Source organism: Carettochelys insculpta, chromosome 5, assembly GCF_033958435.1.
Source record: "Carettochelys insculpta isolate YL-2023 chromosome 5, ASM3395843v1, whole genome shotgun sequence".
NCBI classification, from domain to species: Eukaryota; Metazoa; Chordata; order Testudines; family Carettochelyidae; genus Carettochelys; species Carettochelys insculpta.
Window position 1 is genome coordinate 27213923 of NC_134141.1, and position 21119 is coordinate 27235041.

At 42.6% G+C, this 21119-nt stretch overlaps 1 protein-coding gene across 6 annotated transcripts in view; it reads left to right on the forward strand.

Moving 5' to 3' along the window:
- Window positions 1-19218, forward strand: part of SMARCA2 (SWI/SNF related BAF chromatin remodeling complex subunit ATPase 2) — a 187630-nt gene extending 168412 nt beyond the window's left edge. For 4 of the 6 annotated variants that reach the window (XM_074994827.1, XM_074994830.1, XM_074994829.1 and 1 more), the window contains 6 exons: window positions 3931-4036; window positions 5091-5192; window positions 8489-8621; window positions 10103-10245; window positions 11206-11255; window positions 18279-19218. In XM_074994827.1, coding sequence (XP_074850928.1) covers window positions 3931-4036; window positions 5091-5192; window positions 8489-8621; window positions 10103-10245; window positions 11206-11255; window positions 18279-18321 — 577 coding nt within the window. In that variant the 3' untranslated portion in view covers window positions 18322-19218. The remainder of the gene's footprint in view (window positions 1-3930; window positions 4037-5090; window positions 5193-8488; window positions 8622-10102; window positions 10246-11205; window positions 11256-18278) is intronic. The other 2 variants (XM_074994831.1, XM_074994832.1) reach the window with 1 other exon arrangement.
- Window positions 19219-21119: the final 1901 nt, after the last annotated feature.

The following is a 21119-nucleotide window of genomic DNA, read 5'->3' on the forward strand; positions in this document are numbered from 1 at the left end:
CAATAACTGCTGTTGGGGGGGGAGTTCAGCACTCTGAAAGGCTGTTTTTCACTGTATGATGGAGTTGCATGACTGTGGTGAACTACAGTAGCTGATGCCAAAGCTACAAACTTTTTTATCGCTGGCAACAAGGAATCTGGTGCTCCGTCTCTCTCTACATGAAGTGTGTGTGCCTGTGTAATTAATTAAGCAGAAAGGCCAGATTTATAAACAAGAATATAATAAATACATCTGTAAAATAACACACGTTACCTTGTGAAAACACACACTTGGTTATTAAAAAAAAGATTTTATATGTATAGCCTCATGGCTTTGTTTGCTGTTTACAGGGATAGGGAAGCTTTTTGGGTGGGGGCCACTAACCCACAGAATAATCAGTCGAGGGCCACACAGAAGTGAGAGCCCCAAATTGAGAAGCATGCACACGCACAAACCCACAGAACACCATTAGCCGCTTGTGCAACTGTGGCTGCTCTTTTTGCCTTTTTCCCAGTACCAATACTGGGAAGGGGCTCAGGGGCTGCCCTTCCCTCCTACATCCACATGCCTCCTTACCTGATTTTTCAGGGGGAAGAGGAGGAGTTGCTGTGGCAACCTCCTGGGGGTGGATGCTGCAGGAAGCAGCTGCCCAGGTCCCTGCTGCAGCCACCAAGGGAAGGGGCTTCTGCCTTTCCCTGCTACCTCCCGGCAACAGCACTCAAATGGGAAAGGGCATCTACCACTGCATGCTGCCACCTGGCAAGAGCAGGAAGCAGCTTTGGCGTTTGCCGCACACTGGCTGGCCACCGTCATGGCTGCCTCCTCTGAGCATCTCATCTGCACTCATCTCCTCCCCTACGTGCAGGATGAAGAGCCAGTAGTGTCCAATGGGTGCTATTCATGAGAGGGGTCAGATTGGTGCTGCACAGCCACTGGACCTCCCATAGGCTGGATTTCATTGGACCTCCGCTCCCCTGTGGGCCAGATTAAATTGTCTGTGGTGTGGGGCAAGATCTGGCCCAGATCTGGTTCCCTCCCTTCCTGGCTTTTTATCTGGGCTACATGCCATTTTGCAAGCAACTTGTTGTATCCTCTCAAAATTAGCCTACTGTGCAATGTATGTATATTTCTCTCTTAAACATGTGACCACAGAAATCACTACTCTGATTGCACAGCCAAACACTGGCTGCCTGTGCAACTTTAATTCAACCCCCTTGTGCATATGCATTATAATACAGTCTTAGATTATTACTTATTACATTATTACTTATTTCCTTCAACTCCGGATGGACCACGGTCTGTTAATGAACTAGCTATTCATTATTTTGTTATCCTCATAGTTTAATATCTGACTCTATGCCTTGTGTACTGCATTCTATTCAAACTCTGTTTTGCAGATAGAATTCTTAATTTCTTCATGAGCTTTTCACTCATGCTCGTCACTATAGTACCTTAATGCTTCCCAAACATAATGGATTTTTGCAACATTTCTGTGAGATGAGTGGCATTATCCCATTTTATAGCTGGAGAAATTTGGCACAGATTGATTAAGGTCAAAAGTGTGCACTAATTTTGGCTACGTCAACACAGCAGCCCTATTTTGAAACAAGCTATTCTGAAATAACTATTTTGAAATAGCAACGAAGGGTCCTTGGCACCTTATGGACTAACAGAAAAGTTTTGAGCATGAGCTTTTGTGAGCAAAGACTCACTTCATCAGATGCTGGTCCAGATGAAGTGAGTCTTTGCTCACAAAAGCTGATGCTCAGAACTTTTCTGTTAGTCTATAAGGTGCCACAGGACCCTTCATTGCTGTTACAGATCCAGACTAACACGGCTACCCCTCTGATATTTTGAAATAGGGCTGCTATGCACAAAAATGCATTTAGAAACACAGTCTCCACACATGGCGCTGTTTCGAAATATGTACTCTTAAGACAGGGAATAGCTCTTATTAGCCGTGTCTACACATGCACGCTACTTCGAAGTAGCAGCACTAACTTCGAAATAGCGCCCGTCACGGCTACACGTGTTGGGCACTATTTCGATGTTAACATCGACGTTAGGCGGCGAGACGTCGAAGCCGCTAACCCCATGAGGGGATGGGAATAGCGCCCTACTTCGACGTTCAACGTCAAAGTAGGGACCGTGTAGTCATTGCACATCCCTCAACTTCGAAATAGCGGGGTCCCCCATGGCGGCCATCAGCTGAGGGGTTGAGAGACGCTCTCTCTCCAGCCCCTGCGGGGCTCTGTGGTCACCATGTGCAGCAGCCCTTAGCCCAGGGCTTCTGGCTGCTGCTGCGGCAGCTGGGGATCCATGCTGCATGCACAGGGTCTGCAACCAGTTGTCGGCTCTGTGGATCTTGTGTTGTTTAGTGCAACTGTGTCTGGGAGGGGCCCTTTAAGGGAGCAGCTTGCTGTTGAGTCCACCCTGTGACCCTGTCTGCAGCTGTGCCTGGCACCCTTATTTCGATGTGTGCTACTTTGGCGTGTAGACGTTCCCTCACAGCGCCTATTTCGATGTGGTGCTGCGCAACGTCGATGTTGAACATCGACGTTGCCAGCCCTGGAGGACGTGTAGACGTTATTCATCGAAATAGCCTATTTCGATGTTGCCACATCAAAATAGGCTACTTCGATGTAGGCTTCACGTGTAGACGTAGCCATTTAGAAATAGCTATTTCAAAATAAGCACTGTCCCATGTCTTAACAGCATCTATTTTGTAATAGGCACGGTTCCTCCTGCAATGAGGTTTACCAGTTTTAAAATAACACACCCACTATTTCAATTTACTTCAAAATAGCATATGCATAGTATAGATAACAGCTGTTATTTTGAAATAACTTTGTTGTCATCTCAAAATTGGCTTTTGTCTTTAAGAAGTTGTGTTTGGAATATATCTTTTCTCTCTCTCTCTCTCTCGCTCTCTCTCTCTCTCTCTCTCTCTCTCTCAAATTCATCATTTAAAAGGGGAGGAGGGTCAGTGCAACAATATAGTAGTATTAGGTTTGGGGAAAGCAAGCTAATTAAGAAATCTAGGACGACCTGGGAAAAGTGGACAGAGATGAGAAACCATTTATTCCTCATCATTCCCTTAGAGCGTGAGGTCTATAGCCAATGGGTTCTTTCCTTTAACCCTGAGAGAACTCGTACAGCTAAATGTGCAAATATCTGTGTAGATTATAATGCATCAAAAGAGACCAGTGCATCAGAAGAGACCAGTGCTCCACTATCTCCCTTCCCTCTCCCACTCAGCTATCCTCCTCCCAGGATAACTTCCCCTAGGTCCATGACAGAATGACTTGGCAGTGGACTTGTTTCATTGATACATAGCACAGGTTCAGCAGAATTCTGTAATGTGGCGAATAGCTGCTTCTCCCTGGCCTCACTACGAAATAGGTATAGAGGCATTGATAGATCCTAGTGGCAACTTGTAGCTTTGCTGCTCAGGTTTCTGTGTTTCTGCAAAATAGGAGCAGAGGTTGGAGTTTGTGTGGAGTGGTCGGGGGGTTGAGATGATGGAATATATTGATTTGCATGGATGGCAAAGGAAGGTTGTATGGTTTGGTGAAGGGCAACATGTGTTTAGAATGTTCTGTTGCATGGGTGAGATATTTGAGCTAGCTGACAATCTACCATCTGTATAGTTTCATTCTTACAACAAATCATATTGTTTAGCTGTAGAGTAAGATTGGTGGTGGTTTCAAAATATCACAGTGGGTGGGGCCTCTTGTAAACTCACAGTGACTGAGAACATAAAAATTGGACAGTAACAGATCATGAATTTGTGAAGATTAAACTTTGGTGATTATTCTGAACAGAACTAATCCATCATCCTTTGAAAGAAAAGTGTTCTATTTTTATTTTTTGTGATCTCTGTTGTGTAGATTTTTTTTCACTACATACCTGCAGTAATTTTCTGCATTGTGTCTTTGTTTTTCTCAACAGTTCAGGACGGCAGCTAAGTGAAGTCTTCATTCAGCTCCCCTCTAGGAAAGAATTACCAGAGTATTATGAGTTAATTAGGAAGCCAGTGGACTTTAAAAAAATAAAGGTAAGCATCTTAATTACGAATGGGGATTTCTTCACTTTCATTCTGGACAAACAAATATTGGGACTGCCCATTTAATTTCCACCAAATTGTGATCTTTTTGGACACTGCAAATTTATGTGTTATGATTTTAAAAACTGAATTGCCATTTAATTTTGTGGCAAACTCCTGAGTGCCCCCCTTGTGGCAGAAGGTTGCATTGTAGCACCGTGCTTCAGTTTCTCCCTTCCTCCCTTGGTACCAAAAATCCACCTCATGCAAAATCTTGCCCTGTATCAGGGCCAAATGAGATGCATGTGTTCTCCGCTGTATATTATACACCAAGGCTTCTCCCCAGAGTCACAAGTACTCATTGCTATGTTTAGTCTCCTATATGTAGGTTTATGTATACACATATACATGTTACAGGCAAAAACAGTTCCTCGGCTGACCCCTTATGCTAGGGTTTCACAGCATTTCCTCTCAAGATTCTCTGGTAGTCCCCCATGTAGCTTCTGAGTCTCAGCCAACGTCCCTTCTCATTCAGCCATCTCAATTCCTCTGCTGGAAAATCCTTCTAATTCTGAATCAACTGCCGAGTTACATCCAGCTACTGTTGGGTACATGGGAGATAGCATATGCCATCCTTTGAACCTCTGTGGCTATGAGGATCATGTTGTATCCATATGTTGTATCTCCATGGCCCTGGCACTCCCACAAATTTCCTCCCCATTTCTCATCTCCCTAGTGAGCTGAATACACCTGGTATTAATCTCTTTTTTTACACACAGCAGTGCAGGGTCTCCATTGCTTTTGTGCCTTAAGCTCCACACAGCAATTTCATAGGGTTGTTTTTTTTTTTTTGTATTTGGCCTTTACGTGGCTTAGAATTGTGCCCTGTTGGAGACATTTCTAAAATAATGAGTTAAATCAGGCAATATCTGTCATTCCACACAGTTATAAAATTTCTAGTAGAGATTTTCTGATATGAGTGTTAGCATTCAAGATTACAGCAGTGTTACCCAGATGCCTTGTCTTTTGTTTGTCTTTCTCTTCCACTTTTTAAAAACCGCAATAGGAGAGGATTCGTAACCACAAGTATCGTAGCCTTGGTGACTTGGAGAAGGATGTCATGTTGCTGTGTCACAATGCTCAGACGTTCAACTTGGAGGGATCACAGGTCTGGAAATCACATATCCATTTGTGTTTAAAATTAATCACGTGTATTTTTAATTTATTTTCCATTGTTGTTGTTTAATGTTTTATCTGTGAATTCCTATTTTTGCACAGTGATATCTCTGTGTAAAGCGTCTGTTACAGTAGCTTGTTCTGTTTGAATTGTGATAAACCCAGAGGCCCAAATACTGTTCTGCATGGAGTATGCACTGCGCACCACTGGAAGGAAAAGGTCACAAAGGAGCTGGCTGTAGCTCCTCCATTCTGTGCTGGCCCTGGCATATTTTAGAGCATCACAGGGCTCTTTTAATGTGCACCCAATGGCTGTGACCCTGAGGATTATCTTATCACCTTGGGTTCGGTTCACCCAATTGCAGCAAGGATGCGAGGAGTGGTGCAGCAGCTAACTCATTGCTGGCTGGGCACTACAGCTCCTGCCCCTCCAGTGGAAGAATCTTTTGCCGAAGAAAGACGGTTTATGGCCATTTAGTGCCATTGGAGTGTTTTGTGGTCTCTGCACATTGCAGTAAATTTATGCTGTGTAGCTCTTCCTTTTAATGGTATTGCTGATTGAGGAAGCACCTCCATTTTGAAAGACTGTAGTAATGAATTTCCCTGAATTGCTGAAGTCCAGAGAACAGATTACCTTATATAAATTCTATAGGTCTCTCATTTCAGGCAGGTGTAGGATGCAGGGCTTGGCTTTATGAGTAGGTCTGTGTTCTGTCGTATGAATTCGAGAAGTCTGGGTGACAAATGAAACAACTGAAATAATTAATTTTACCTGAGCTTATTTAAAAAAAAAAAGGGGGGAGGGCCAAATCTTCTAGGAGATAAGGCTTGCTAGATTAGTCAAGAGGGCATTAAACAAAAAACAAAGGAGTAGGAGGGAAGATAAATTGGGAGTGAAAGTGTACTCCTGTAGAATAAAATCAAGATATTGAGAACAAAATTAATTCAGGTACCAAGAAACATAAAAAGAAAAAAGATGTTTATTACCTGCCTACCAATTGTAGGGGCCTGGGTAAGAGACGAGGAACTGGAATTACTCATTCGCAAGTATAAATTCAACCTAGTTGGAATTCTTGAAACTGCAGATTGAACCTTTTAATTCAGGACCTGACCAGTGCCAAAGTAGAGAATTTGCCAGATCACAGGAGGTCAACCACAGGCCATGGACTTTGAGGCTGGACCAAGGTCCTAGTTTTTGGCTCCAGATCCAGACTGCCACCTCCTCTGTTGCCACTCCTAAGATCCTAGGCCCTGGGTTCTGCTCTTGACCCCAATCTGGGACTCTGCAGCTGCCCCCCGCCCTGATGTGGTCCCAGCCTGGTTCAGGTGAGGGGTATGTATAGGGCTAAACTCAAAAGCAAATTATTTTGCAGGATCAGTATCCTAAGGGGAAAAAGTGGGAAGTTGATAGCAATAAATGTAAACTAGAAATTGTAAAAAACTGATTAAGGTACAAAGGACACAAGGAGAATTCAGTGACCAGCATAACAACAATAAGGCGTTTAAGTACATTGGGAATGAACAAAAACCTAGCAACGGTATTGATCCATAAATAGATGGAAATGGCAGAAAGGTTAATAATAAATAATGCAGAAGAAGAGAAAAGGGGTTGTAGCCTGGTTGGGAGCAGGATACCACCGAGGTTGAGCTGCGCAGGGGGTGGGGGTGGGAGCAGCCACTTCCTCACTACAGGTGTGCAATAAATATTTCTGTCCTGTATTAGGGCAAATAGTAGAATGTAATCATGTCATGATTAAATTCTTCCCATTTAACAATAACTCAGGAAGATATTTATAAATCAGCTATATTAAACTCTCTTTATATCCAGGAGCCCCAGGACTGGGAGGTTGCCAAATATTCAAATAGAGAGGTATACCTAGCAACGCATAACAGTAAAGAAAAACAAAAATAGATATTAAGAAGTATACAAATGTATGCAGTGTACTTTAGTTACCAACAACAGCAGTAGTGTTGTACACTCTAAACTCATACTGTATTTTCTGTATTTATTTGTATTTACTTTCACTTACTGTACTTGCGGAAAACATAACTAAGATTTACTTATGGTTAAAATTCCAGTTATTTGAGAATTCTGGATGATAGAATGCCGGATATGAAAGAGTTTACTATACTTAAGTTAGATGTTTTAAAATCACCAGGTCTATATAAGTGCCATTTTTTAAAAGAGTTTTAAAAGAACTGGACAAGTAGCTGTTTGAATGTTAATGTCGACTTTCAGTAAGTCGTGGAAAACTGGGAAAGTTTTAGAGGACTGAAGGAAAATTGCCTATAGCCTATACAAAGGGACTTATTAAATAATACAGTTAACTAAAAGGAGCGTTGAGGTTTTTAAACATTATGATTAATAAATCCAGTACACCCCATCTTACGTGCTTGTATCCACAATCTTCTGTTAAATTTAGCTGGAATAAATTTATTTGTGATTCTAAAGTACCTTTGGACTATCCGAATAGTCCAAAAGTGTATAAATATACATTCAGTTGTCTAATACCTCACTCTGAAGGTTTGTGAAGTAGCATGTGTGAGGTCATTTGCAAAGATGAATATCAACTGCTTTTGCAAGCCATTGAGATTGATATTTTTGTTGTGTTCTTCTGCTAAATATAATAGAAGAAAGACGAAGTCCTCTCTTTCATAGATGCTCTTTGGATGAAGTTAAGTTAAAAGTTTATGGACAAAAGATCTTGGCAGCATCAGAAATGTTAATAGAGAAGATTTTTATGTATGAGCACTGATGTTTTAGTCTTTTTGTATCCAATAGGAAGGAGTAAACTGCTTGGCACAGATTCTTTCCATTAGCTAGCTTGGACTTCTTAGTATCTGGGTGGTACTATTTCTCACTATTAAATATTGTTATACTGCAATCCAAATCATAGTTAGGACCCTTGTCTCAGAAGGTTAGTTCTGAATGCTCCACAACATGGTTATGACCTAATGGAAATGTATGATAGAATACTAACGGTAATATACAGTGAAACGAAAAATGAGTGTGTTCTAGGATGGACTTTTTTCTCTAATTGGAAGTTTTAATGTTAATACATTGAGGGTGTTATATTTTGTGATACACGATCTGCGGGTTTCTTCATTTGGATCATGAAAAGTTCAACATTGGCTTTCTTGTAAAATTCATGCAACAAGCTTTGTTACTTGTAGTAATAGGAGAAGGCTACTCTCTCTATGGTTTTGCATAGAATATAATGTTCCATGCTGTGAATTTTTGATGAAGCTTGGCTTTCAGTTCTGACATAGTTTTCTTTCATGCTGCAGATCTATGAGGATTCTATTGTTCTTCAGTCAGTATTCAAGAGTGCCCGACAGAAGATTGCCAAAGAGGATGAGAGCGAGGATGAAAGCAACGACGATGAGGAAGAGGATGAGGAAGATGAGTCAGAGTCAGAATGTAAGTCCCCTGTTCAAATCTGAGAGAGGGAATCAGGTTTCACTTGGTACTCAGTCTTTCCAGTTTATATATGGAAACTGGTTACAGGCTTTCATTCTTCCACTGACCATTTTAATGCAAGTAGTTTGTTTCCAGAATTGCTACGTTGGTTTTCTCAACCCTGACTTTGTTGGTTGGCTGCTCTGTTCTGGCCATGGCTCTTAGATCTTGCCAAAGACTTCAAGCATATCTTTAAAAATATATATTTATAGAACTGTTCTTTTTTCTTACCTGCTTGTACGGGACTTATCCGTACAGTGAACCAGCTTGCCTCCGACTGACCACTTAGTAGTTTTTCTTGTGTGCTTTCTTCTTTCTGTGTTGGTTGTAAACATACACTCCTTGCCAGACCTGCTCTCGGAAGATTGAAAGCAGAGTTAAAACTCTCAGCCAAAATACTTTTGGATGACTCCTAAAACTAAACTGAACTGTCAGCTTCTGGTGGGGACCATTATTGTGGCATATCCTACGGCTACTGCTTCCATACAAGCCTTTCTTTTTCCTCACATGTTCTAATCACAGCTCTGCTAACTGTATAGGACCCTGATGGCTTAAAACATGTTGCCGTTAGTAACAGCCAGTTACTTTACGATACATAAGAGGAGATCATTCAACTTTGGAGTCAGACCATCATGCTCTATTCAGAAAGCCACCTGTTGAAGATGGTCAGTCACTGCATCTGGTATTTATGTAATTTAGAGCAGCACTACCTGGCTGTGACTAAAAGCAGAGACTTCCATTCTGTTGCACAGAGTTCTCAGAGAGTGATCCCAAGACCAAATGCAGCCTGCCGCCACCCTACCCCCTTTAATTGTGTAGTGAGGATAAAGCTTAATAGTTCAAGGAAAATGCAAGACCTATCCTGGAAAATACAAGTGCAAGCAAATATCGCTGTGTCAGATATTCCAAAGGCAGGATAAAGAACTCAGAGAGGAAGGAATTGTCAGGATGTTACAGGAGAAGAATGTCCATGAACAGCATCTGAGTTAAGAAGCTATGTTAGGAGTCTAGACAGTTAATTTCTGTATTGATGACAAAAGGGATAGAGAAGAAAACACAGTAGAATCTCATAGTTACCAAAGCCACTGGAATGGAGGGTTTGTTCATAACTCTGTTCAAAAGTCTGAGCAAAATATTATGGTTGTTCTTTCAAAAGTTTTGACTCTTTACTACCCAGAAGAAAATTCTGCTTTTAATTATCTTAGTTTGAATGAAACAAGCACAGAAAGAGCTTCCTTACCTTTTCAAATCTTTTTTTAAAAACTTGCCCTTTTTTAGTGGCTTACATTTAATAATGTACCATATTTCCTTGCTTTTTTCCCACTCCTCTGCTGCTGCCTGATTGACTACATCTGGTTCCAAATGAGGTTCAAAACTCTGGTGTTGGTAATGCTGAGGTTCAGCTGTAATAACACCTGTTAAATTCATGTCAATTTTTGCAGCAAAATCTGTGAAAGTGAAAATAAAGCTGAATAAAAAGGATGAGAAGAGCCGGGACAAAGGGAAAGGCAAGAAGCGGCAAAGCCGGGTAAAAGCCAAGCCTGTCGTGAGCGATGATGATAGTGATGAGGATCAAGATGAAAATGTAAGTTTAAGTCACTAAGGCAGTGGAAAAAATTGCTGTTGCCCTTCTCCCCCATTCTGTCTATAATCACAACTTTCAATTTTTTGTGTATAGAAATATTAAGCAAACTTGTGCATCAGTTTTCTTGTGGGAGGCAGATTGAGCCACGTGAGTTCTAAAAAGATTTTAAAAACTCCATAAAGCTGTTACACTAGTACACACAACCTCTGAAGCAGGGATAAGAACTTTGTTGTGACTCTTGCAAAGTAGACCTTTACAACTCTTCTTTTAACCAACCTTTGGACACAATAATTAGACACATAGGCCGGGGCCACACTAGCACCCCCCTTTTGAAAGGGGGATGTTAATGAGCCGCTTCGGCAGATGCAGCTCCTCATTAGCATAATGGCGGCCGTGCACATTTCCAACGTGCTGCTTTTGAAACACGCGTCACTGGTGTAGATGGGGGGCCTTTTGAAAGAACCCCCTGGATCTCAAAATCCCCTTCTTCCCAAAACCAAATGGGAAGATGGGGCTTTCGAAATCGGGGGAGTCCTTTCAAAAGGCTCCCGCCTACACTGGCGGTGCAAGTTTCGAAAGCAGTGGTTTTGTAACTCACATGGCCATCATTATGCTAATGAGGCACTGTATCTGCATGGCAGCGCCTAATTGGCATCTGCTGAAGTGGCTCATTAGCATCCCCCTTTCAAAAGGGGGTGCTAGTGTAGCCACGGCCATGGTATCCAACCAGTTCTGAAGCAAGTGAATTAGCCACATTATTCTAAAAATATATTTATTGTTCAAGCTGACTAGCCACTCTCAGCTGGCTAATGTGTTAGACGCCACAGAGTTAGATTTTTCTGTGCCTTCATTATTTAGCAGAAACACGGACAGTTTCTGAGTTTTTTTTTTTCAGATGTTCAGGCTTTCCTTTGCACGCCTAAAAACGGAATGTACAATATTTGCTCATTCTTCTTCAAGGAGTGTCCCCGTGCGTGCTCCACTGCTGCACCCCTGGTTGGAGAAATACGGTAGCAGTTGCTGCAACGGTTGGGCAAGTGAAGTAGACAGCATGCGCTGAACGTGGCTGTGCGCACACAGCATGCTGATCCCTCTGTTCTTTCTCTGCCGCCATTGGCACTGATCAAACCCCACAGTTTTTCCCTACTCACCTTCAGCTTTTCTCATAGTTTTGTTAGTTGCTTGTTCGTAGTTGTAGCTAGAGTATTAATATAGTTGATTGTTTTTGTTTTGTTCTGTTACATGTTCCTCGGGTCAGTCATGCCTGGTTTACCAGGTTTTAAAAGATGTCTGACCTGCAGAATATCCATAGCAATTTCGGATGGACATTCTCAATGTGTCAGACTCCTAGGTGGGGGACATTGTACTAACAAATGTCCCCACTGTAGAAAGCTGACCACCAGAAGACGGAAGGTGAGAGAGCTTCAACTAAAGCTCTTCCTAACAGAGAAATCCATGAGACCAGTCTCTGATCCTGACCACTCCTCACCACGCAGACAGCCTTCACCAGTGGTGAGTTCAAAACAGTCAGTACCAGCTTCAAGACAGTCTCTTCCAGACTCCAACTCTGGCCATACAGATAGAAAACAACCTGATTCAGCAGCACAGAGGCAGTCTCCTCAGAAAAGTGCTGCCATAAAGAAAAATCAACCCTGGTACTGGCGAAATATAAGAGACTGGTCCGTGAGATACTGGGCATCTCTGGCACCAAGGTGGCCTGAAGAAGTAAGGACCCAGATAGGGCCAGTGCTAAGGCACCAATACAAAAGAAGCTGAAAACAGCTCTGTCAGCACCAACTAAATCTGTCCCAGCACCAATCAAGCCAGGACCAGCTTTGGCACCTACTGCTGCAATGCTACCACCTACGACCAAAGGTGCACAGCAAGACCTTATTGCACAAGAAACCACAGGCACCAACAGTGCAAAGCAAAATATTGGCACCATCTTCACTGCAGGCACCCTGCACCATTTTGCGTCTGTTCCTCTGGTCATCATGCCCTTCTCAACTGCTGCTGATTTAGCAGTGTCCATGGTACCAAGAATCCCCCTGTTCAGCGCTGAAGAGACACTGAACACTTCCCGCATGAGCTTCTTGTCTGTACCTGCAGGTTCAGCACCACCTTTGGATAGTGAGGTTGAGCACAATCTAGTTGCCTGTGACACTCCCTGTCCCAAGACTTCACAGCAGCCATTGCAGTGGCAACCCCAACCGTGGCTACCACCAATGATATCAGTACCTCTGAACTGGTTTTATTGGGATCCTTGGGCAGCATACAGGGTACAGCCGCCACAGCCTCTGCCACCCATGCCTCATCTACCCAGATCTCACACATCTCCATCTCCATCTGAATGCCTTGATGAGGAGAAGGGCTTAGATATTCTGGCAGAGGAATCAGGTGTGTCAGAAGTGGAGATTCTGGTGCTATCATCGTCATCAGATGACCTAATAGTGCATCCATCACTCACAGCAGGAGATGATTTTAAATCCTTTCAGGAGTTGCATAAGAGTGTTTTGGACTCATGAGAAATCTCCCTCCTAAACCTACCTGAAATGCAGCGTGCCTTAACTGACATTCAACATGCTTCCCCCACAGCTAAACTAGCAATCACTATGAACCCAGCCATCACGGATCCAGCTAAATACACATGGCAAACTCCAGCCTCTCTACCACCCACTTATAAGAGATCCAACGAGAAGTATTATGTAGTGCCTCAGGGAGAAGACTTTCTTTTTATTCATCCTGTCCCAAGTTCTCTGGTGGTCAGTACTATTAACCGTAGAAGCCATCAACACTCTGCTCACACCACACCATATGACAGGGATTGGGAGAAGTTGGACCTTTTTGGGAGGAAGGCCTATTCCTCCAACTAAGTATTGCCAAATATACTGCCCTGTTGGCAAAATTATAAACACAATCTCTTTGCTCAGATGATGGACTTTATTGAGCAGTTGTCCCACATAAAAGAGAACAATGTAAGCATATAATCTTGGGGAGGGAGCATTAATATCGCAAATGGTGCTACAGGCTGCACTTGAGGAGGCAGACACTTCCACATGGTACATTTCTACAGTAGTAGTCATGAGGAGAGTGTCATCGCTGCAGTTATCCAGCTTCCCCAAAGAAGTGCAGGCCACAAGTGAGGACCTCCTCTTCAGTGTACTTGGTAAAAGTTTGAAGCCCTCAATGCTGCAAATGAGTCCTGATCCGCTATCTGAATGTTAGAGATACATGTCCTTGTAATGAAGAGGAAACAAGGGAAATACTTCAGTCAAAGGTACAAACTTACACCATTCACGCAACCTCAGAGATTCTTTGATAATAGGTGGAAACAGAAAAAACACAGATGACATCAACAAATGGACCACTCTACGCCATGTCAGCCTTCTATATCAAGACAGACCTTTTCACCAGCTCAGCCCCGAAATCCCCAGGGCAGCATCCACAACTAAAGACACCATTTGAAAACAGGCTGGCACACTTTTGCCATGCATGGAACAACACCACCATGAACAGATGCACACTGGCTACTGCATCCCTGTTACATCTACCCCTCTCTTCCCACTTACTCCCCCTAGTACAAATAGGAGCCATAGCACCTGTCCCAAAAGAGCACAGGAAAAGGCTTCTCCTCCTAGTACTGCCTTATGCCCAAAAAGCCAGGAGGATAGAGACCTGTCCTCAAACCTGTGCAATCTCAATCTCTGTATCCAGCTGTTCCCAACCTTTTTGAGACAAGGACCCATTATGACAATTCAGTAAAACTTTGTGACTCAAAGCAATTCTAAACCAGAGGGAGGTCCTCCCCTGGGGAAAAAAATTACAAATCTTTACTCTCCATTTACCCTCTTTCCCCCCCCCCCCCACCCGGCTTAAAGCCCTCACAGCCTCAAAATGCCCTCCCCCAACTATGTCACCTTTGTGTGGCTCCCCCCAGCCCTCCTACCCCCTTCCCCCACCTGCAGCTCAGGTAGCTCCCTGCCCTGCCACACTGAAGTGGGACTCAGTTTAATTGGTTTAACAGCTGGATCCCTTCTGCCTGCTGTTAAACCAATTAAATTGAGTTCCATTTCAGTGTGGCAGGGCAGGGACTGGGAACCAGAGGAGTGAGTGATGGCAGTGGCAGGAGCTGCAAGTGGCTCCTTAAGGAGCCACATGCAGCTTGGAACCACCCAGCTGGCAAACCCTAGAAAATCTAAGGGCAACCCATATTTGGGTCCCAACCCATAGGTTGGGAATCCCTGCTGTGTCCAAACATCATTTCAAAATGATGACTTTTGCCAAAATAATTCCTGCCCTGGAGAAGGGAGATTGGCTGGCTACCCTCAGTCTTCAAGAGGCTTACTTTCACATCACAGTACATCCCATGCACAGACAATTTCTAGGATTTGCAATACACAACCAACTTTTTCAATATACTGTACTCCCATTTGCGTACCTCAACTATTTTCCAAGGTACTAGCAGAGGTAGCAGAACAGCTACAGTACATGGGAATAACCTTTTTCCCATATCTCAACAATTGCATTCTGAAAGGGCCTTCCTATGTAAACACAGAAAGTGTAGTTGCTGTAACCAGAACCCTCTTTGATGAGCTCATACTCCAGTTCAATTTTTAAAAATGCACTTTGACTCCAGCTCAAACTGGAGTCGAAAGAGGCCTGCATGGTCTGTATGACAGCCACAGTCACTCCATCACCACAAAAAGCAGAAACCATTTTCAGTTTAGTGCACCTCGTTTAGAACATTCCCCAGATAACAGCAAAAACCTGTCTTCAGCTTCTCAGCCACATGGCAGCTGCAACATTCGTAGTACCATACGCACGCCTTCACGTGGGATCCTATCAAATGTGGCTACACACAGTATGCAAACCCCACTTTCACCACATGGACAAAATACTATCAGTACCACTCAAGATCAAGGAATCACTATCTTGGTGCACAATACCTGACAACTTTTATGCAGAGGAGTACCATTCCTAAAAACACCTTATTCATGCACAGTTAGAACAGATGCATCCCTCAAAGGATGGGATGCTCACTTTACAGAGTACACCACACAAGTCCAATGGTCTCATGAGGAATTCACATTACACATCAATTTAATTGAATTCAAAGCAGTTCGCAGAACATGCCAGCAATTCTTACACTAATAGCAAACAGAATATTACAGATACTAATCGGCAATACAACAGCCATGTTTTATGTAAACAGACAGGGAGGAGCATGATCATACCACTATGTAAGGAGAAGGTGCATCCCATATGTTACTCTGACAACGTCTTATCCACTGGGCAAGAACAATACTATTGCAGACAGTCTTAGCAGATGCTTCACCAACAATTACAAATGGGAAATCAATCCCAGTTTCCTAAAACTGGTGTTCAGACAATAGAGATACTCCAGCATAGACCTATTTGCCAACAACAACAACACCAAATACCCAACCTACTGTTTCAGTGGGTCTGGGACCGCAATCTCCAGGAGACAAATTCTCAATAACCTGGAGTGCTCCCCTGATATGTTTGCCCTGTTAACTCTAATATAACAAGCCCTTCCCAAAACAAAACAAGAGAAGACCAAAGTAATAGTAATAGCACCAAACTGGCCGAAACAAACCTGGTATCCTTACCTACCAAAGATGGCGATCGCTCATCTTTGGCAAATCCCGGCGGTCTCATTCCTGCTTCTTACCAAAGACTCGGTTCTTCACATGCCCAGCATCAACAGTGTGCATCTCAGAGCATGGCCAATCATTGCCCGATATCAATAGAGCAGAACTGCTCTGTGCTAGTACAGCAAATACTTACCACTTCTCATAGGCAATCTACTAGGAAAGCATATGCTCAGAAATGGCACCATTTCACCAACTAGTGCAAAACACAGCAAATTTCTCCTACCTCATGTGATATTCCACACATCCTACCGTAGCTTTGGTATCTCAAACAGTTGCAGATATCACATAGCTCCATATGAATATACCTGGTTGCTATTACAGTACTGCACCCACCAGTGGATGACTCTTTTCTAGTTACACACCCCTTTAACAAAAAGTTCCTCAGAGGTTTGCAAACTACATTTCCACCAATTAAAGACCCCATACCAGCCTGGGATCTAAACCTCGCATTAATGACACTTATGAGAAAACTCTTTGATCCCACGGCAATATGCTCACTCCTTCACCGATCAATGAAGACGGCATTCTTATTAGCTATCACGTCTGCGCATAGCATGGGAGAAATGTCAGACAGCCATATGTGATATTTCACAAAGATAAGATCGTACTTTGCTTACACCTCAAATCCTCCCTAAAGTACCTACATACCTTCACCTCATTTGAATGACAATGAAGCACTCATGCACACGCTAGATATCCACTGACAAATGGTGTATTACCGACAAAGAAAAATACTATTTGTATCTTCCACAGAAAGTTTAGAGGGGTTAACAATATGAAAACAAAGACTGTCTGAATGGACATCAGGCTGTATTCACCTAGCATGCAAAACTTCGGGCAACATGAGAATGGCAATACTGGGTCAGACCAAAGGTCCATCCAGCCCAGTAGCCTATCTGCCGACAGTGGCCAGTGCTGGGTGCCCCAGAGGAGGTGGATCAAAGACCATGATCAAGCAATTGGTCTCCTGCCATCCATCTCCAGCCTCTGACAATCAGAGGCCAGGGACACCATTCCTACCCTTGGCTAATAGCCTTTTATGAACCTAACCTCCATGAATTTATTTATAGTTTCTTAAATTCTTTTATAGTCTTAGCCTTCACAGTCTCCTCTGGCCAGGAGTTTCACAGGTTAACTATGTGCTGAGTGAAGAAGAACTTTCTTCTGTTAGTTTTAAACCTGCTACCCGTTACTTTCATTTGGTGTCCTCTAGTTCTTGTATTATGGGCACAAGTAGATAACCTCCTTATTCACCCTCTCCACGCCTGTCATAATTTTATATACCTCTATCATGTCCACCCTCTGTCTCTTCTTTTCTAAACTGAAAAGTCCCAATCTTTTTAGCCTCTCCTCATACAAGAGCTGTTGCAAGCCCCTAATCATTTTAGGTGCCCAACCAGCCAGTATCAGCTATGTACGCTCACTCCACTAAGGCAATGGCCGCATCCACTGTATTTCTCCATGATGTGCCCGTTCATAATATTTGCAAAGCAGTCACATGGGCACCTGCATATAACATTCACGCAACACTATGCCATCAAAAATTACTCAGACACAGGTACTCAATTTGGCCACACAATTCTATGCACCATAGCATTACATCAACTGAAGCTGCCTCTGTCAGCTAGGGAGACTGCTCCATAATCACCTAGGTGGAGCATCCACAGGGACACTCCTTGAAGAAGGAAGCGAGTTACTTACCCTGTGCAGTCACTGAGGTTCTTCCAGGTGGATGTTTCCATGGGTGCTCCCACACCCAGCTTTCCTTCCCTTTGTTTCGGTACACTCTCTTTTCCAGGAAGAGGAGGAGTGGAGGGGTTGGCGGGCTGCACGAGTGCAGCAGCCACCACGTTCAGTGCACACTGGCTGCTTCACATGCTCAGCCTGACAAGGGAAATGCTACCGTGTTCCAATGCCAATGTGTAGCACCCACGGGGACAACCACCTCCAAGAACCACAGTTACTGCACAAAGTGAGTAACTCTGTCTTTTTACCCTAACACCATCCCACCCAAAAATGCTAAGTAATGAATTTACTATAGATGTTTGTCCTCATGCCAACACACTAGGGCAGAACTTGCCAAACATCTAGCTTGCTGGGCAAGACAGGAAGGAACTAATGTTTCCTGACACTATGCTTTCTCCAATCCTTCCCTTCTCTGAAGAGATTCAGCAATGAATCAGAAATGTCATGGCACAGAAATATAAACACTGGTGCCCTTCCTAAGGCAATCCTGATTCGTCAATTTAGCTATTGTTTTTCTTCTTCCTATTGTGTTACTTTCCAAACAATTGCTGGTTTTAAAAAAAAAAAAAAAAAAGTCTGACCTTTTTTTTTCCCCTCTCTCTTACTTCCTAGGACCAGTCAGAAGCAAGTGGAAGTGATGATGAGTGATCCATAGGGTTTAATCTCTTCCCCACACCCCTTCTGTCATTTTATACCCAGTGACTTCATTTTATGAGATAGACATTGGGTTGTTTCTGTAGTCTCATCTTCTATAAACTAGCTTTAGGATAGTGCCAGACAAACATATGATATCATGGTGTAAAAAAGGAAAAAAAAATGTAACATATTGTGACCAAATGGGCCTCAAAAGATTTAAAAAAAAAACAAAAAAAACGCTTTTTGATGGAAAAATGTGGGTTGATAGTATATTTCTATGGGTTGGGTTTAGCTTGGTAATGGTTTGATAGTGCCTGGTTTTATCATTTGATGAGATGCTTTTGAATGGCATCAGAAAGATGAAAAAAATGTCTTTTGTAGCATTGATAACCAGGAGAAGCCATGAAAAGCTGCTGGTTATTTTATTTTTCATCAGGCAGTTTTCAAAGTTTTTATTTGTTCTGTGGGTTTTTTTACACTGTGGTACATATATGCAACTTTGTTTAAAAGCTTGTAAATGTACAGTAGTTAGCCTCACCTTACCCCGTCCGTATACATTTTTCCACTTTATGCTCTATTTCCAGAAAAAATGCATTTCAAATTCTATAAAATTCATGTCTACTGTAAACTTTGCTTTTTTCTTTCTTGATTTTAAATTTGGGTTGAAAAATGCTATTGAATATTGCAATCTATGTCGTGTAATGGATGGCTTCTTTCATCAAACTGATCTTCTATGTTACCAATGTGGATTATCACCTTTTCCCTAAAGTGTACTTAATCTTTGCTTTCTTTGCACAATGTCTTTGGTTGCAAGTCATAAGCCTGAGGCAAATAAAATTCCAGTAATTTTGAAGAATGTGGTGGTTGTGTTTTCATAATAAAGAAGTAATTTAGCTCTGTAAATAGGTGTCTTTTTTATGTATTATAGGAAACCATGAAAAATACTATTTAACCATTGTTGTGTGAGTGTCCCTAGTATTTAGATCTAAGCTTCTCTGTTCTAAATAGGTAATAATAAGAGGCAGAAATAACCGTCTAAAAAAGCACACAACGAGCAAAAACCATAACATACAACATAAGTCCTGGTTGGCATTCTGAGTTACATTTACATTTAAGTGAACAATGCTTGCAGTCATACTGCCCAATAAAATAAACATACTGCTTTCTTTCTTTTAGAAGATGTACCTGTATCTAGAGGGAGCAAATATAATTTGCTGATTTCCTAGGAAATCAATCAAGCGGTCATCTCCTTGTTTTCTTCGCTGTATATCACCTGGAGATTTCAGCTTTTCTTCACAGGACTGATATTTATTAGAATGTGATGAGGGATTGAGAATTCACATTTTATGCGTAAGTGTAATGCTTGCAGCTAATCTGTGTCACTTCCTGTGAAAACACCAGCTACTGACCTTTTGAAAATAAAGTATGTAATTAATTTTTAGTCTCTGAAAAGCTCCATTCCTGGAATTTGATGGTGTAGTGAAGATCACTAAATTTACTTGAACCATTGCTCTCTTGCACTTTTTTATGCTGCCTTCCAAATGTTGGTAATTTTAGATTTTTCTGGCTTTAATTTAAAGTTTGTGTGTCAAAGAAAGAACCAAAACCTTGACCTCACTGGAAGATATTTGCTACCTACTCTGTCCATGCTCCCCTTCTCTGTCAGGCCCAATCCTCAGAGGACAATCTAAAGGTTGGTGCTTGCAGAGGAAGAATGTGAGCCAGCTAGAATGGTTCTGACAGGTGCTTCATCCTCATCTGATTATGCAGTTTTAACACTAGACTAGAACCACATCATGAGTAAGAGGAGGATTACCATATCTGCTTCCTAGTCTCCCCCCATTCCCTTTTTTCAATTTGTTTTTGCCATCAGACAAGCCATCTCCCCCCAAGGAGCAGAAGCCCAGATAGATCCCATAAGAGGTCTTGGAACTGCTCCCCTCCTACCCAGGGGACCATTGGAGGTCAAGGCATTAGGTATCAAGATGTCTGATCTTTTCTGTTAGGCTCCATGGGATATGTAAACCTGGCTCCCAGATCTGTGCAGGAATCCTAGCAGTGCTCCCTGGTGATACTAGCTGACTTCATTGCTGCCTGCAAAGGAGGAATTTGAGCTAGCTCCCATGGTTCTGACTAATGTCATCCATATTCCCTGATGACCATTATCTCCCTCATCCCTTTCAGCATTTCTTGACCACAGGGCAGTACCATTCGCTTTTGCAGAAGGTAGCAGCTGACCTTCAGACCCCTCTTGAGGAGGTCTGCAACACTCCGTACAGTCTATTTGCGCATTCTGCACTCTTCTGGGCCTAGTGAATGACATAATTTTGGAACCCTCCAGTGTTATATGGCATATCCCATCTCCGGCATCTCATACCAGCCAGAGGGATGGAGTTTCTATTTACCCACTCAGAGCCTAGCTCCTTGCTGATGTTAATGGCACCCTAAGCACTTCCTCCAACTGCTCAGTGTGCCAAACACCTTCATCTTCTGGTGAGGAAAGTATTTTCATTATGGCCCTCCACTTTAGAATTACCAACTACCAGTACTGTTAGCAAAATCCAGTTTCACAAATTACTCAAAATTTATGGAATTGAACCATAAACTTCCCCAGAAAAATGGGACCCAGTTCTAAGCCCTTATTGATGAGGACAATCAGGTTTTTAAGAAATCAATCCTGGCAGCAGTAGATCCATCCATAGCGCAGCTAGAGCTTTCTTACTGTTATATTACTAGAACTTACTTATGAGGTGTAAATCATGACTTCACTCTTCATGGCTCCCCACAGAAGTATCTTGTAGCACCAAGGACTTTACC